At 37.2% G+C, this 19,918-nt stretch overlaps 2 protein-coding genes across 2 annotated transcripts; both read right to left on the bottom strand.

Moving 5' to 3' along the window:
- Positions 1–12,235: 12,235 nt before the first annotated feature.
- LOC139870299 (probable WRKY transcription factor 15) lies at positions 12,236–12,748 on the bottom strand. Its single transcript, XM_071858130.1, is given in 3 exon segments — positions 12,236–12,469; positions 12,523–12,676; positions 12,678–12,748. Coding segments are annotated over 3 exon segments (459 nt in total).
- Positions 12,749–13,532: 784 nt separating this feature from the next.
- On the bottom strand, positions 13,533–14,894 carry LOC139870298 (uncharacterized). Its single transcript, XM_071858129.1, has 3 exons — positions 14,753–14,894; positions 14,015–14,343; positions 13,533–13,913 (listed from the first exon to the last, which is right to left on the bottom strand). Exons 1-3 carry the CDS (start codon positions 14,892–14,894, stop codon positions 13,533–13,535), a joined length of 852 nt encoding a protein of 283 aa, XP_071714230.1.
- Positions 14,895–19,918: the final 5,024 nt, after the last annotated feature.

Genomic DNA, 19,918 nt, shown 5'->3' with positions numbered 1-19,918 from the left:
GTATAAGATATTGCTTTCAAATGTTATGTTTTCAAGTGCCATGATGACTATCTAGACGTGTGTGCACCAAAAATAGTCCAAAGATTATAGAAAGATTCTAATAGTTGAGGTTTATGATATTAACAAGTTCTACCTTTTAAATATTACAATCCTCGTGCTTAAAAAAGTGTATGGATTCTTTAAACACGAAGGGTTTGTTTGATTGTCTGGTTTTAGCGCTCAATATAGTTTTAGCGCTCAATGGTAAGCGATATTTTGCGTGCTTGTTATTAAGAACTTGATGATAGTTAATGTAATAATGTTTAGTGATAGTTGTTGATAAATGGTGTTATATCGTTCAGCATGTATGCTGAATCATTTTAAAATACTATTCCAACTATTCAACACCTTCATTGTATTATAATATTACTCAACTAAATTAAAGCGAAAATTGCGCGGATAGTCCCTGTGGTTTGTAGCACCATGCGTGGATAGATATAGTTGTTGATTTGAGGTTGGATAGCCATTATTTTTGAAATGTTGTGCAAGGATAGCCCAAGTGACGTTTTCTGTTTGATTCCTCCGTTAACCCATTCCCACGTGATTTCCACATGAGGGTAAATTCGTCATTTAACGTACCTTTGACCCCAATTCATATCCTTCATCATTCTTCATCTCTTTCATGCTTTTTCCAGATATGAAATCTAATTAACACATCTATATCTTCATTGTTAATAATATAAAAACAACTCAAAATTCAAACTGACAAACCCAATTATACATGCATATTACTTTTAGCATGGATAAAACATATTCAATTATAACAACCATATTCAACTCAAAATTCAGCTTTGATTTCCTATAATTAACAAGTTTATACAGTAAGTTTTATATGCCCAACTAGCAATTTAGCATTTTGTAGCACCTAAAAGGCTAAAACAAAATAAAGTAATAAATAATTATTAAAATAATCAAATTAAATAATTACTAAAGGGTGCAATTAAGCAAGGGAGCTGATACTTCCACCTTCATGTTTACTACTTCCACCATAATTATATTCTTTCTTCCAGTTATAACCCTGAATAAATTAAAACAAAAAGCTTGTGTAAGGTTGTAACGACCCAACCCTCATTATAACAAAAACACGACACAATTTTTTTTCTTTCTGTGACTGCCCATCTGGACGGCGTCCAGAAATCGGGACGGCGTCCAGCACTTAAAACTGGGACGGCGTCCCAATGAACTAAAACCTACTGATCAGTTTGCCTTTACACGTGTGCGAAAAACCCGACTCCCGACACTTTTCAACGAAACCAATTATCACAACACATCAATGTAAGTAAAACTAAGAGATTTCCACAATAAAAACCAAGTTTACATCACCGGGCCCACAACGACCCGTTTTACAATTTCGTCCAAAAATATAAGTTTCGACCATAAAAGTTTAAATATCAAACGACATCTAGAGCATGGTGTTTGGGGTTAAACTACCCAAATCTTGGCCGAACTTTCCAAAATACTAAAACCCCCGAGAGCCACTAGTCCAAGCGAATACCTTTGCCCTTATCTAAGCCGGATACTAAAAAGGTAAACAACGAGAGGGTAAGCTAACGCTTAGTGAGTAGAATAGATATATACATGCATATAAAACTTACCTACTCGCATCCACGATACCATATAACGCATACAATCGCATAACAACTCTTAACAAGGCTAGTATCATCAAACGTACAACTAGCAACCTCATTAGCGTAAATAATCATAGTAATAATCAAATGCTACCATCAACATACTATAACCCATGGATTAACAAATTCTTCGCAAGGGAATGACTTCGCGAAACAAGTCATTGATGTTCATAACAACCGTTAGCTCCCAAACACGGCTATGGTATGCTAACCCCCGAGGTGTTCCAAAAACGGCTATGGCATCACCCCCAAGTGTTCCAAAAACGGCTATGGCATCACTTGATCAATGAGTGAGTAAAACACGGCTATTACTCACAATCATGTGCACAAACGCGGCTATGGGCAACAATTAATACGGACAACCACGTGGGAGTAAAACACGGCTATTACTCGCCACCCTATGCACAAACACGGCTATGTGCATAATTAATACGAACAACCACGTGGAGTAAAACACGGCTATTACTCGCCACCCTATGCACAAACACGGCTATGTGCATAATTATCAATGGGACAAAAAGGCTATGTCCCACAACTATGGTCCCAAAACGGTTAAGTGGCACCATTAACACGGGCACATAAATCATATACATACATACATAAAAATTCCACTCACCTTTGAGGTCTTGGCAAGATTTTCAAATAACAACTTGTAACTTCAAAGCGAGTCACCTAACACAATTAATTCTCAATTAATACGCATAACAAGTTGGACTTTCCACCAACTAACCTCACTAGTGCATTTATGACCCAAATGGGTATTTATGACCCATTTGCACTAGAATCACCAAATCAAGGTTCAACTCCTCAACTAATCACTAGAAACTAGTGATTTAGGTTCTAAGACTCCCACCATACATAACTAGGGTGTTTTCATACCCAAATTAACTCGCTAGGTCAAACTTACCCATTTGACCCATTTTGAGTCAACTATGAACCCTAATAACACTTTCACTAACAACACAAGTGAGCTAGTGATTTATTAATCTTTAAGACTCATTAACACCAATTTTGACTTTGAAACCCTAGGTTAGTAAACCTTGAGTCTATCATGACTCAACCTTACCCAAAATCCCCAAAATCGTCACATATGGGTTTTATGTTCAACCCTAACCCAAAACCCTAACCATTTAACACTAATCAAGTAAGAAAATGGAGATTAGGACTTACCACCACTATCACCACGAAGCTAGTGACTAGATGAACAACTTTACAACGCGAGGTAAGACCCGAAAATAGCTTATTCCTCCTTTGCTTGAGCTCTCTCACTCTAGGAATCACTCTCTCTCTCTCTCTCTCTATATATATTGAAGTGAAGAAGATAAGGTTGGTGTAAGTGGAGTAATGGCTCCACCAAAACTGATCTAGAGGCCTTCAATTCGTTCCAAGAGTGAAAATACCAAAATGTCCATTAAAAATATCTAAAAACCCAAACTGGCCCGTCAGTGCTTCTGGACGGCGTCCCGAAATCTGGACGGCGTCCCCTATTTTGAACTTGGACGGCGTCCCAATGGTTTGGACGGCGTTCCAAGTGCTGAACAAAACAGGATGTTACAACTCTCCCCCACTTGAACCGGATTGCGTCCTCGCAATCCACGCCGCATAACACGCAGGAAGATAAACCAACACAAACTCTTCGGGTTCCCACGTAAACTCAGAACCTTTACTACGACGCCATTGGACTTTAAAAGTCCTCACCTCTTTGTTACGCAACATTTTCACCCTTTCATCAAGTATAGCAATCGGTTCTTCGACATACTCCAACTTGTTGTTTAACTCGATCTCATCTAGTGGCATCCATGACGAATCATCTGCAAGACACTTACGGAGATGGGAAACATGAAATGTATTATGGATCCCCGCAAGCTCTTCGGGTAATTCCAACCAATAAGAAACTTCACCAACACGAGCCAAAATCTTAAATGGCCCAATAAACCGAGGAGCTAACTTTCCCCGCTTTCGAAACCGAATAATACCTTTCCACGGCGAAATCCTAAGCATCACCATGTCACCTTCTTGAAACTCAATCGGTCGCCTACGTTTATCGACATAAGACTTTTGTCTATCTTGCGCCGCCTTTAAACGAGCCCGAATCATATCGATCTTGCTATTCGTCTCCAATACCAAGTCAGTGCTCCCGACTTCCCTTTGTCCCACTTCACCCCAACAAATCGGGGTTCGACACCTCCTACCGTATAACATCTCATATGGTGGCATTCCAATACTAGAGTGGAAACTATTATTGTACGAGAATTCCACCAACGGTAAATGTTCATCCCAACTACCACCAAAGTCAATAATATACGCACGTAACATATCTTCCAACGTTTGATTCGTACGTTCAGTTTGACCGTCCGTTTGAGGATGGTACGCCGTGCTCATATTCACCCTCGTACCCATATCTTCATGGAACTTTTTCTAAAATCGAGAAGTAAAACGCGTGTCCCGATCCGAAACAATAGACACGGGAACGCCATGTCTCGATATCACTTCTTTAATGAACATTTTCGCAAGCGCCTTCGATGTAATTGCTTCTTTAATAGGAAGAAACAATGCACTCTTCGTCAATCTATCAACGATCACCCAAATAGTATCAAATTGGGTTCTTGCCGTTTTCGGAAACTTGGTAATAAAATCCATGGTAATATGCTCCCACTTCCACATCGGAATTTCTAGCGGTTTCAACTTACCATACGGCTTTTGGTGTTCGGCTTTAACTTGTAAACACGTGATGCATTGCTCAACATACTTAACAACGTTGCGTTTCATGCCCGGCCACCAATAATATTTCTTTAAATCGAGGTACATCTTTGTCGCACCCGGATGAATAGAATATTTAGACTTATGCGCTTCATCAAGAAGCACCCTTCGAAAATCACCCATCTTCGGCACCCACACTCTTTCTTGAAAAGACAACAAACCACGCAAACCCATAGTAATGAATTCCGATTGCCCCACAATTCGTTCCGCATGCTTGTTGTGAACGTAAGCCTCTATTTGAATCACACCAAGTTTTTCAAGAAAATCGTTAGTAATAATCATACGTAACAATCCCAATCGTAACGCCGGGTGGTGACTCTTTCGGCTTAACGCATCCGCGACCACATTCGCTTTGCCCGGATGATAAAGTATCTCACAATCATAATCCTTCACCACATCCATCCATCTACGTTGACGATAATTCAAATCCCGTTGATCAAAAAGATGTTTCAAACTCTTGTGATCCGAATAAATCGTACACTTGACACCATACAAGTAATGGCGCCAAATTTTCAAAGCATGGACCACCGCCGCTAATTCGAGATCATGAGTCGGGTATTTCTTTTCATGTTCCTTTAATTGGCGAGAGGCGTAAGCGATGACTTTACCTCGTTGCATTAGATCACACCCGAGCCCATTCAAGGAAGCATCACAATAGACCGTCATATCATCTACACCTTCCGGCAATACTAAGACCGGTGCTTTACACAATTTCTCTTTCAACAATTGAAAAGCGATTTCTTGCTCGTTCTCCCAATTGAATCTCGTATTCTTCCTTGTCAACTTAGTTAATGGCGAAGCAATCTTGGAAAAGTCTTGGATAAACCGACGATAATAACCGGCCAATCCGAGAAAACTTCGGATTTCCGTAGGCGTAGTCGGTCGTCCCCAATCCTTTACCGTCTCTATCTTCCCTGGATCCACTTGAATACCATCCATGTTCACAATATGGCCAAGGAATTGAACCTCCCTTAGCCAAAATTCACACTTCGAGAATTTAGCATACAACTTCTCTTTTCTCAACGTCTTCAATACATCGCGCAAGTGGTGTTCATGTTCCGTCATGCTCTTAGAATAGACAAGAATATCGTCAATGAACACAATTACCGACTTGTCCAACATAGGTTGGCACACTCGGTTCATAAGATCCATGAATGCCGCCGGTGCATTCGTAAGACCAAAAGGCATAACCACAAATTCAAAATGCCCGTAACGAGTTCAAAAGGCCGTTTTCTCAATATCTTCCTCACGGACCCGCATTTGGTGATAGCCGGACCGTAGGTCAATTTTTGAGAAATACGTCACACCTTGGAGTTGGTCAAACAAATCGTCAATCCTAGGCAATGGATAACGATTCTTGATCGTCACTTTATTCAACTCCCGATAATCAATGCACATACGCATACTTCCATCCTTCTTTTTCACGAATAAAACCGGAGCGCCCCATGGCGAAGCACTCGGTTGAATAAAACCCTTCTCAAGTAACTCTTGAATTTGATTCAACAATTCTTGCATTTCCGTCGGTGCTAAACGATAAGGAGTTTTAGCAATGGGAGTAGCTCCCGGAACCAACTCAATGCGAAATTCAACTTGTCTTTCCGCCGGAACACCCGGTAAATCATCCAAAAAAACATCTTCAAATTCACTTACCACCGGAATTTCACGGATAGGTGGTGGCTCATCACGAGTATCAACAACATGGGCAAGAAAAGCCGTGCCCCCACTAACAAGGAAACGACGCGCCCGTGCAAAAGTGCATACCGGCACAAGTCTTATATGTTTATCGCCATGAATAATTAACTCTCCCCCACTTGGGACCTTCACACGGATGAACTTTTCATGACACGCAATATCGGCTCTATAACGATCGAGCCAATCCATACCCACAACAATATCAAATTCACCCAAAGTCATCGGAATAAGATCGATCTTGAAGATTTTGGTACCAAACATAACATTGCAATCTTTACACACATCAACCTCTAGCACCGTCTTACCATCCGCTATTTCGACTTCTACCGGATGACATAACTTAGCTAGCGGCCTATTAAGCTTAGACACAAAACGCGGAGACACAAACGATAAATTGGCACCGCTATCAAATAGTATCCTTGCCGGATTAGAACTAACCATAAAAGTACCTGAGACAACGTCGTTGGATTGCTTAGCTTCATCGTTGGTCATCAAGTAGTTTCTTGCTCTAGCCGTACCCGCCGCCCTTTCTAGCTTCTTCACTTGGTCATTTGATAATTCGGGACATTCCGCCTTCCGGTGCCCCGTCTTTTGACAATTAAAGCACGTGACCGACTTAGCCAAACAATCACGGGCATAGTGACCCGGCTTCCCACAACTATAACAAGTAGGCGTAAAAGTATTCGAACCACCCTTCTTCACACTTCCGACGCTTTCGTACACACCCTTGCTTTTCTTGTTGGAGTAATTAGATGCCCCAAATTTTCTCTTATTCGACCCATAACTAACCACCGAAACCGGAACCGGAGCTTGCGCTTCAAACCCTTTCGCCACCGCCAAAAGTTTAGCAAAAGTCTCAACATGACCAATACTAATCTTACCCTTCAAATCATCTCTAAGGGTCGCATGAAAGTCTTCCATTAACAATTGATCATTTCCCACATACTCGGGGCAAAAACGCGCCTTGGCGAGAAAATTGGTTTTGAGAGTGTTTAGGTCCAAAGACCCTTGACGCATGTTCCTTAACTCGTTGCGCAATTTGGAAAGATCCGCTTGCGTACGATACTCAAGGAAAAACTCCTTCTTGAAATCCGCCCAAGATAAACCTACAAAAGCCGCATCACCCACCATATCAATCTTGCCATCGAGCCAATCTTTAGCATGACCCCTTAACAAACTAGTAGCAAGCCTTGTTTTATTTTCGGGAGGGCACTCGGTCGTGCGAAAACAACCTTCAATATCGAAAATCCAAGCCGCACTCTTCATGAGGTCGGGATCCCAGTGAAAGTGAGGAGGCTTAGTTGCTAAGAAGTTCTTATAGCTAAACCCCAATTCGCCCGCATCTTGAGGTCTAGGAAACCTCCTTTCAACTTCTTCTTTAACGGCATTAGTCATCCGTTCTTGAATCATATCGACAATTTGTTCCGAAACCGACTCTTCAAAAATTTGCTTAACCTTCCGAGAGAATACCGAAACATAGTTTTCTAGAGCGGCCTCTATCTTAGTGGTCATTTCGTCCGCTTCCTCCGTATGAGAAGGACCACCATCGCCATTTATATCCGTTCCGTTTCTCGTCTTCATTCTAAAGATTAAAAACGGATTAGGCATCACCAACGAATTTATACATATATATACCTATGCATATGACCGCACACACACCACATCTAGCTCAATACTTGTCACACGTCATTGCTTGACTTGACTTGCAACCGTAATAGTGGTCGCAACTCACTATTACGCTCACATGCCGTGCCACGCTCAAACGTATCACAACCATCTCGCTCGATGTCCAAAACATTAATACACGATTAGTAACGTCATAATATAGCATGGTTAATCCACCTATGCATAAAAACTAATCAAACCCCCGCACCGACCCGTAATCCTACAAGTCCCGCATATAATTTAACAACACAAAAGTCTAAGTCTAGGCGCCTATCTCAAGTCACCTAAATCCCTTAGACCATGCTCTGATACCACTTATAACGACCCAACCCTCATTATAACAAAAACACGACACAAAAAAAAAAAAAAATCTGTGACTGCCCATCTGGACGGCGTCCAAGGATTTGGGACGGCGTCCTAATGAACTAAAACCTACTGATCAGTTTACCTTTACACGTGTGCGAAAAACCCGACTCCCGACACTTTTCAACGAAACCAATTATCACAACACATCAATGTAAGTAAAACTAAGAGATTTCCATAATAAAAACCAAGTTTACATCACCGGGCGCACAACGACCCGTTTTACAATTTTGTCCAAAAATATAAGTTTCGACCACAAAAGTTTAAATACCAAACGACATCTAGAGCATGGTGTTTGGGGTTAATGATGTCATGCGAGGTGTATATAAAATAGCTTTATATTTTACACGAAAATACTATTAAATACGTTACAATTTTACACAAGATATTTATTTATTTATAGAATGGATATACTTAAACCTTGCTACAACACTTATAGGCAGTGTACCTAATCGTACAATAGTGTAGTTTTTAGTAAGTCTGGTTCGTTCCACAGGGAAAATCTTTAAACAAAGCTTAACGCTATATTAGTTTACTTTTATAAAAATACAAATATATATATAAGTAATATTATTATTATAAAGGGAGGTTTTTACCGTTTAATGACCGGTTTGTCGATTTTAAAACTTTAGTCGCAGTTAAAACAAAATGTAAAATATTAAATAAATAAAAGACTTAATTTAAAGCGTAAAGTAAATAACGATAATGAAATTGCGATAAATGAAAGTGCGATAAAATAAACTTGCGATAATTAAAAAAGTACGATAATTAAAAGTGCAATTAAATATAATAACAATAAAAATGCGATAATTAGAAGTGCAATTAAATATAAAATAAAGAAAATTAAATATGAAATAAAAGAATTATGCTTATTTAAACTTCCGTAATCATGATGTTTGACGTGTTGATTTTAGTTTTATGCCCATGGGTTAATTGTCCTTTGTCCTGGATTATTTAATATGTCCGTCTGGTTTTTGTCCATAACAGTCCATCAGTCATAAATATAAAGTGCGAGTGTCCTCGTCAAATTATCCTTATACCCGAAGTTAAATATTCCAACTAATTGGGGACTTAAACTGTAACAAGGTTTTATTACTTTGTTTAATAATTACACCAGGATGTCGACTGAGTGTAACCCAAGGTTTTAATACTTTGTTAACAATTATGCCAAGTGTCCTTGTACATAATTTCACCCCTGTTTTAATAATTCTAGTGGCTATTAATCCATTCCCGTGTCCGGTTAAATGAACGATTATTCGTACATATAAATATCCCGCCCATCGTGTCCGATCGAGTGTAAATGGTTATTTATAGGGACGCCCAATTGTAAATCTTTATATTAACATTAACAAACTATCATTTAGTTAAAAAAATATAAAGCCCATTAATAGCCCATAGTCTAATTTCCACAAGTGTCGTTCTTTTATCCAAACCCCAATTATGGTACAAAGCCCAATTACCCAATTTTAGTAATTAGCCCAACATCATGATTACTTCGGATTAAATAAGCATAATAATAACTTAGCTACGAGACATTAAATTAAAAAGGTTGAACATAACTTACAATGATTAAAAATAGCGTAGCGTTACACGGACAAAATTTCGACTTACACCCTTACAACATTCGCTAACACACCCTTATTATTAGGATTTAAAATTAAAATTAAAATTAAAATATAAATTATATATACATATACTACGTTGAGTGAAGAAGAAAAAGATGTTTTTATTTTAGCCAAAACGCGTTGAATTTATAGGACCTGGGCTGGATTTCAGAGCAATGCGATCGCATGGTTTTTGTGCCTCCAGGCCATGCGATCGCATGGCCAGCTGGGAGAAGTCACATATCTTTGTTTTCTTTCCTGTCGACGTTTATAAATAATAATATAATATATAAATAATTATAAGAATTATTTAAATATTATATTTTATTTATGTGCATAGTTAACTTGTAATTTTTAGTCCGTTGCGTCGAGCGTTGAGAGTTGACTCTGGTCCCGGTTCCGGATTTTCGAACGTCCTTGCGTACAATTTAATATCTTGTACTTTGCGTTTTGAATCTTGTACTCTTGTAATTTTGAGACGTTTCTTATCAATAATTGGAACCTCATTGATTGTATTTTATACTTTTGAGCTTTTTGGTCGTTTGCGTCTTCAATTCGTCGAATCTGTCTTTTGTCTTCACCTTTTATTATTTAAACGAATATCACTTGTAAATAGAACAGTTGCAACTAAAAGCTTGTCTTTCTTGAGGAATAATACTATGAAATATATGTTCGTTTTTAGCATTATCAGTTAAACTACCCAAATCTTGGCCGAACTTTCCAAAATGCTAAAACCCCCGAGAACCACTTGTCCAAGCGAATACCTTTGCCCTTATCCAAGCCGGATCCTAAAAAGGTAAACAACGAGAGGGTAAGCTAACGCTTAGTGAGTAGAATAGATATATACATGCATATAAAACTTACCTACTCGCATCCACGATACCATATAACGCATACAATCGCATAACAACTCTTAACAAGGCTAGTATCATCAAACGTACAACTAGCAACCTCATTAGCATAAATAATCATAGTAATAATTAAATGCTACCATCAACATACTATAACCCATGGATTAACAAATTCTTCGCAAGGGAATGACTTCGCGAAACAAGTCATCGATGTTCATAACAACCGTTAGCTCCCAAACACTGCTATGGTATGCTAACCCCCGAGGTGTTCCAAAAACGGCTATGGCATCACCCCCAAGTGTTCCAAAAACGGCTATGGCATCACTTGATCAATGAGTGAGTAAAACACGGCTATTACTCATAATCATGTGCACAAACGCGGCTATGGGCAATAATTAATACGGACAACCACGTGGGAGTAAAACACGGCTATTACTCGCCACCCTATGCACAAACACGGCTATGTGCATAATTAATACGGACAACCACGTGGGAGTAAAACACGGCTATTACTCGCTACCCTATGCACAAACACGGCTATGTGCATAATTATCAATGGGACAAAAAGGCTATGTCCCACAACTATGGTCCCAAAACGGCTATGTGGCACCATTAACACAGGCACATAAATCATATACATACATACATAAAAATTTCACTCACCTTTGAGGTCTTGGCAAGATTTCCAAATAACAACTTGTAACTTCAAAGAGAGTCACCTAACACAATTAATTCTCAATTAATACACATAACAAGTTGGACTTTCCACCAGCTAACCTAACTAGTGCATTTATGATCCAAATGGGTATTTATGACCCATTTGCACTAGAATCACCAAATCAAGGTTCAACTCCTCAACTAATCACTAGAAACTAGTGATTTAGGTTCTAAGACTCCCACCATACATAACTAGGGTGTTTTCATACCCAAATTAACCCGCTAGGTCAAACTTACCCATTTGACCCATTTTGAGTCAACTATGAACCCTAATAACACTTTCACTAACAACACAAGTGAGCTAGTGATTTATTAATCTTTAAGACTCATTAACACCAATTTTGACTTTGAAACCCTAGGTTAGTAAACCTTGAGTCTATCATGACTCAACCTTACCCAAAATCCCCAAAATTGTCACATATGGGTTTTATGTTCAATCCTTACCCAAAACCCTAACCATTTAACACTAATCAAGTAAGAAAATGGAGATTAGGACTTACCACCACTATCACCATGAAGCTAGTGACTAGATGAACAACTTTACAATGCGAGGTAAGACCCGAAAATAGCTTCTTCCTCCTTTGCTTGAGCTCTCTCACTCTAGGAATCACTCTCTCTCTCTCTCTCTCTCTCTATATTGAAGTGAAGAAGATAAGGTTGGTGTAAGTGGAGTAATGGCTCCACCAAAACTGATCTAGAGGCCTTCAATTCGTTCCAAGAGTGAAAATACCAAAATGTCCATTAAAAATATCTAAAAACCCAAACTGGCCCGTCAGTGCTTCTGGACGGCGTCCCGAAATCTGGACGGCGTCCCCTATTTTGAACTTGGATGGTGTTCCAATGGTTTGGACGGCGTCCCAAGTGCTGAACAAAACAGGATGTTACAAAGGTATTCATTAAGGGTATTTAAGTAACTTTAGGTGGAAGAACTAATTGTAATGGTGGAAATATCATTCCCCAGCAAGTAACAGCTTTGAATTGGGTACCTTTTCTTTGAACAATGACATCGGCCAGAAGAATTTGTACATTTGGTGTGAGAATCTTCGATTGAATTACATTTCCGTTTAAACGAAGAAGATGAATGATTCGGTTGTCCGGCAGACGAAACTTGCGAAACATTCGTGATCTGAAACCCCGAAGACATCTCCAGCTTCGACAACGGTGTCGACGACGGTACCAGAGCTGTTTTTTATGTATTGTTGCCGATGGGTTTGCAATGGGTCCTCTCCGGAATCTGGCGTGGCCGGTAGAGGTCCGGTCAAGTAAGGATATGAATTTTTTGAATTTGGTTACTGCAACATCAGCGACGACGATGTAATCGGTGGTGACGGAATGCGATAGTGATGGGATAAGTGGAAAGTGATTCGATTAAATTTTGGAGGCTTTAAAGATCGGCGGCACCTGCTTCCAGGACGACAGTGTCTTCCATTTTTTCGGTGAAATCTATATTGGTGTTTTTGTATTTATTCATGAACTCCACAGCCATAATATATGAACAAAATTTTTTATTTATTTATATTTATATTTATATTATAAGTTTTTTAGTTTAGATTGAAAGTTTTAATTTTCAAAGATTGGTAGATAAAGGGTACAAGTTTTTTCTTATGGAAAACATGAAAGAGAGTTGAAGTATCTAGTGACCCACCCACTCCTCCTTAAATGATGAAAATACCCTCACATGCTTGGCACATGATTCAGTTTTAACGAAAAAAGTTAACAGTGTTAGTGAACTGGCCTATCCTTACTCCACTTTTAAGTCACAAGGACTATCCATACTCAAAACAACATCTTTGTCTATCCATACTGGCTGGTACAAACCACAGGGACTATCCGCTCAATTTTCTCTAAATTAAATTAAATTATATATAAAACAATTACGAAACAATTATTTCGTATATTATTTGACATACTTATTGAAATATGGAGTATTATATAGAATTTTTTTTTTTGAAAGGCAAATCAATATATTAATAAATAAAAAACGCAAGATTACAATAAAATAGGGGGAATACCCCGACACACCCGCTAAAGAACACTCAATATCTACGTAGGAAGGAGATATAAGAGGGTGCTAAGGACGTATCCACAACCCAATTACATCTCACAAAAGACCTAATCAATTAGACGATTAGACGTTTTGGATCCAATAGCAATGAATGCCAATTGATTAACAATGATTTACATCTTTACGCAATCCATTCATAACTTTTCACTTAAATTTCGTTGAGTGCCACCGGAGGATTCCAACACGATTTTTTGAAGACCATGTTGTTACGATTTTTCCAAATAAGGTAGCCACATGTCCACTCGATCGCTTGCCAAACCTTAGCCCCAATACCCGAAGTTTGAAAAGATGAAATACCCCGAAACACGTTATTGTATCCCAAAGTCCCACTAGGTACTTCAAACCATTTGAATACTTTATCCCAAATTTCTATGCTTTTGTGACGTTGTAATAAAGCATGTTGTATCATTTCTATGTCATTATCACAAATTGGGCAACGGACAGAATGAAGATCGATTCCCCGCTTGTCAATTTCCGACACAACGGGGAGTCTACCATTCAATGCCCTCCAAATGAATACCCCGACTTTCTTAGGAACCAAATTATTACGCAATGTTACTATACCCGTAACTCTTGAAGTAATAATCTTTGACCGCACCAAATCCGAGAGAATCTTTGACGAGAAATTACCATTAGGACAAAGCGACCAACACCATCGATCCTCTTGCTCAATGTTGACCACAAAACCTTGAATAACAATTCTTTAAATTTCGCACCCGTTCTTCCGCGAGGTTGTCTCACCCAATCCCAAACCCCAATACATGTATTCCCATCCCACCCTTTACGAGATTGAACCGAAGCTTGCGGCTCATTATCAAGACGAAATAGCCGCTTGAACTGCAAATATAGAGGCGTGCTCGAGATCCACGTGTCATACCAAAACGAAGTGTCTTTACCATTTCCGATTTGCCGTTTGAATGAGTTTGAAAACTCAATGCCAAGCTCCTCAAGATAAAGCCCTGTTTTTACAATATTGCTCCAAGTAGAATTGTAAGAAAAAATTAAGCCCCCCCCCCCACCCCCCAAATTAATAAGACCCGAGTCCCCTTGAATACTTTTAATGACTTTAACTCACAAGGAGGAAGTTTCAGTCATGAACCTCCACCACCACTTGCCAATTAAATTCAATTTTTTTGCTTTTAAAGAACCAATATTCAACCTACCCTCCTCAAAAGGACAAATGACATCATCCCATTTAACCCAAGAAATTTTTGAACCCTCACCCGACCCGCCCAAAAAAAAAGAACGTCTTACACTCTCAAGTTTTTTAAGCACGGAATGTGGGGCACGAAAGAGTGAGAAGTAGTTCAACGGAAAACTATGATAACCGAATTAATGAGAGTCAATCTTCCAACAATGACGTCGCACGAGCTTTCCATTCCGCAAGCCTTTTTTCGAATTTATTCAAAACCGGTTTCCAATTTACCTTCTTATTCATATTCGCACCAATGGGAAGACCAAGATATGTACATGGAAAGGTACCAACCGTACAACCAAATAAACGAGCCATATGCACAACCTCCGAATGTTCAACTCCCACAACAAAGAGATTACTCTTATGATAATTAATCTTTTAACCCGGATGAGAGCTCGAAACATTTCAAGAGTTTCATAAGATTTTCGATATTATTCTACACCACCTTCCAAAAAAAATCGTGTCGTCGGCATATTGAAGATGACAGATTGGAATTTTCACTACCAACCTCAATTCCCTAAAATAAATTGGCACATTTTTAAATTAATTATTTTTTCATATGGCGGTTTCAGACTACATTTTTCAAAGATAAGCATAGATTTCGCCTAATGTCTAGGTAAATTAGGCGAAATCCTTTTATCCAATCAAAATGCTCCACGTCTGCAGTAAAATCCCGTGTCGTTTTTTTTTCTACTTTTCAAAACATTTCGCCTAACCTAACTTATTTAGGCGTTTCAGGTGAAATGTTATTTAGGCGTAATAATATAGACAATCAAAAACCGCCACATGTGTTTTCAGATTTTGCCTAACCAAACTTTCTTAGGCAAAATGTTTAAACATCCATATGTAGGTCGCATGATTAATAAAAGGTTGATTTTTAAACATCATTATGAAAGTTTGCTTGTAATCAAAAAGGAGATAATAGATATTAGAAACGGCACTTCACAACAAGTGTCTTTTCAAACACATGCAGTTAATATACGTCAAATCAGTCATAATATGCTGAGTTTGGCAGCGTATCCGTAACCTGTTGATGTTACCAAACCGAGGGACTCGATGATGCGCATATCTGATCCGTACCAAATAAGTCTTATTCACACAAGACTTAACCACATTTGTCAAATAAACCTCAAAAGAATCCAAAAATATGTCACTAGAAGGAAGCAAAACAACCAGTTAAAATAAAGTCGGATGGCGGACGGAAGGGTGGCGTACAAGCAACCTGGACGCCAGCCGGATAAGCATACGGCGGGCAAAAACTGACATATACGCCGACTAAGCAAAAGCTGGATAAAACAGTGAGTCATTTAGAAGCTAGCCGGATGTGAAGTGTGTGACGATCCGTCCAAATCCATTTGAACGAATACATCATTCATCGATTTCACAGTAAGGTACTGACCTCTACATGATACGTTTTGTAAACATTGCATTCTTTTGAAAAGGCGCACCATAATTGAATATCAAATTCCAAGGTTTTTGACGTTTAATGATTTCTACATATAGACAATCACCGAAAATAATAGTTTACAATACTACAGTCGTTGATAATACAGTCAAAATAAGATACATGGTGATGATTTTTTGAATGCAACGTTTTCTCGAATAAAGCATGTATGACTCCATGCACATAACTTGTATCACATATAAGCAAACAGCAGAAGGCTTCTAGGAACCTGAGAATAAACATGCTTAAAAGTGCCAACACAATGGTTGGTGAGTTCATAGTTTTAATGTTGCGCATAATCTGTATATAAAGGTGGATCACAAGATTTCAGTTGTTTCATCCAGAAACGTTTATCAAAATATTCTACAAGATTGAGCACTCTGGTAACTAAGCTTTAACGTTATAATAAGTACCCTTGTTTTAACATACATGCAACCAACATGTATAATACACGTAATCCAACATGTACTAAACTCAAATAGCATACGTCTGTTTTATAGTTCAGGCTAGGGTTTCTATACCTGGAACAGACGGGGATGTCAAGCCCTATGGATCCATATATAACTACTCGCGCCCACCAGTTCTTATAACCGGCAGTTAGTAGTTACCAATGCTAAGGGATTTTCGGTTCAAACTCAGTGTAGAATTAAGTATGTACTTGTGTCCATTGTGTTTAAAATAAAGTGCATGTATTCTCAGCCTAAAAATATAGATTGCAAAAGCAATTAAAAAGGGAGCAAATGAAACTCACCTTAGCAGCACATAAATTCATTCATCGAAATGTGACCGAAACTCAGAATGCAAAGTAACCATAATCTCAACCTAGAGAATATATGTTGGTCAATAGATGTTTAACAAGCTAGGTCAGGTCATAGTGTATTACAATCATAATGCTTGAGACCGTCATACAAAAGTTAACAAAAGTCATCTCAAAAGTCAACCTGACCCAATATGATCTTTAAATCTATACATGTTTATTAACATAGTATAAGTCTTGATAATTGAACGAATTTATAGTTTATCAAACTCAAAATATTATTTATTTCAGGAGCTATATTATATTTGAATTATCATGGCAATCGAAAGTATTTTATTATTTCACATAGTTTTCCAATACTTCTAAAATCAGATTGTAGTGTTTATAAAGCTTTAAAACATGATAAGACAGTCAACTTTGACAATTGTTCAACAAGACGAGACGTGCCTTATATAGAAATTCCTTTACTCGATTAGTAATATTTGAAAATCCAATTTATCAATCTTATAAACAAGTTGTTCAATTATTAATTGCAGATTCAAAAATAACTTCAATTAATGTCAAACATAATTCAGTTGGCCATATCTTTTAATCCGTTCATCGAAATCACGCGATTTCTAAATGAAAAGTTATTAATTTTTCAATAGCTTTCCAACGACATGCATATCATATACTATATATCAGTGGCATATGTATCAAATTCGTAATTCATCATAAACTGTTTAACTACAAAATTAAAGCATACAAGCATGCACAAACATGTATACTCGAGCACTAGACATGGATACACTATTACTATATAAAAGATAAGGTATAAATGCTTACGTATCAATATTGTGATTCAATATTGCCAGAAAGTAAGTAGAAGCAACGGAGATGATAAACACTAGGTTTGACCTTTGACGCATGTTCATAACCCCCAAGTAATACCCATAACTTCCATAGCTATAACCCATAATTTCCTTAGCTTAAACCCGTTTAAAAATCATTTTGAAATAACTTGCTCATAACCTCGTCGTAGTATTTTATTATTAATACTAATAATGACCACCTTAATACTACTAATAATAATAATAATAATAATAATAATAATAATAATAATAATAATAATAATAATAATAATAATAATAATAAAATAAATTAAATAAATATTACGGAGTAATACTAGAGAAAGAGAGATAGATTCAGCTGGAGCCAGAAATCGCGCAATTTATAGAACCTAGCCTCACCAACCCTGCCATGCGATCGCATGGCTTGAAGGGGGTAAATCCCATGCGATCGCATGGGTTCCCATGACAGCTCACATTCGTTTAACTCTTAGCTTGTCGACATGATTAAATAATTATATATAATTTATATTAATTAATTATATATTATATTATATTCTCGTGCCTAGTTAACTTGTAATTTAGGTTCTGATGTCATGTACGTTTACGTTCGACTTATGTTCCGGTTCCGGTTTTTCGAACGTCCTTTCGTATACTTAGAAAATCTGTACTTTACGTTTCGCGACGTGTACATTTATCAATAATTAGACTTAATCAATGATAAACTATATTACCCGAAGCATAACTTAATCATTTGAGTGTTTTGGTCATTTGCTTCCTTAAATCAACATCTCGTTATCAAATAAAATATAATTAATAATATCAAAACGTTTTATATCTAAGTTAATATTATATTTTATAATATTTGTAAAATACACATACATTTTCATTTTAAAATAGTGTTTTACTGTAGCAAAATGATTTTTACTGTAGCAAATAGTGGTTTTCGAAAACACTGTAGCTTTTCGGGTACTGTAGCAATTCGAAAATACTGTAGCAAATTAGTGTTTTACTTTTTCATCTTAAACGTTTTAGTTAACTTATCTAAATATCAATCGAATCAATAAATGAATGTTACTACCATTTACTAAATAACTTGAAATTATATATATGTATATATCTTTATTTAATATACATAAATCAGTTTTTAAATACACATTGCAAGTTATTTATAATTAATTTTAATAATTAATATTTCAACTTATTATTATATATATATATATATATATATATATATATATATATATATATACAAATAGATGTTCGTGAATCGTTGGTCAATAGTCAATAGTCAAAGGTTAACTGAATATATAACATTAGTTCAAAAATTTTGAGAATCAATATTACAGACTTTGCTTATCTTGTCGAAATCATATAAAGATTAAGTTTTAAATTTGGTCAGAAATTTCTGAGTCATCACAGTACCTACCCGTTAAAGAAGTTTCGTTTCGAAATTTGATCGAGGTCGTCATGGCTAACAATAAGTATGTTTTCATGACTAATACGAGTTGAAAATTAGAGTTTTATCATCAATGAGTAATATTGATAAAATAATTTGATTATGTGAAGAGTACGAGTGAAGCTATCGCAAAAGAGTGAAGATGAGTAAATACATGTTCACCTTAACTGGTGACGTAGTCACGGTTGATTTCCGGAATTCAAGGGATTTAGAGAAAATCTTCATAATAAGATTTGGTTCTTTGGCAATTAAGGAAATTAGGATCCGCTTTGATTAAATGCGATAATCTGTTTTGATTGCCATGTCGGATATTTTTACTATATATCCACCCGCTTCGTTTCCTTATTCCCACAGCTCACACCTTTTATTCTTTCTCTCTCAACTCATACTTTAAAGTATTCGTCAATATGCTCCATCCAGTTCTGCTTCTTGATATACTCCTAACTTTCATATCTGTCATTCTTCTTTTTCATCTACCGCCTGAAGAATCTATTTACTTTTACTATACTCTTGGTTTTATAGTGTTCTTAGTTCTCTCGTGTCTTTATATTGCTATATGCGTTGATATATAAGGTTTGTAATTTCTGGTTTATTGTTAGGTTTTGTATCTTCCCTTATATTTCGATGTCTCTGCTTCTGTTTTTCTATAATCATTGACATCTACAGTTAATACTCTCTCCAATTTGCTGTGATTTATACTCCACTTTATATTTCGAAGCTTCATGTTTTTGTCTTCTCTTCTTGATCTTAAGTACAGTAAGTAATTGTCCAGAATTCGTAGGTATGGATTTTGAAAAGAACATAGTTAATGTTTTCAGAAGGAAATTGTAATGGCACGATCTTGATTTGTCA

Source organism: Rutidosis leptorrhynchoides, chromosome 10 (genome assembly GCF_046630445.1).
Source record: "Rutidosis leptorrhynchoides isolate AG116_Rl617_1_P2 chromosome 10, CSIRO_AGI_Rlap_v1, whole genome shotgun sequence".
Classification (NCBI taxonomy): domain Eukaryota; kingdom Viridiplantae; phylum Streptophyta; class Magnoliopsida; order Asterales; family Asteraceae; genus Rutidosis; species Rutidosis leptorrhynchoides.
This window is presented reverse-complemented; position numbering and strand designations above follow the sequence as displayed.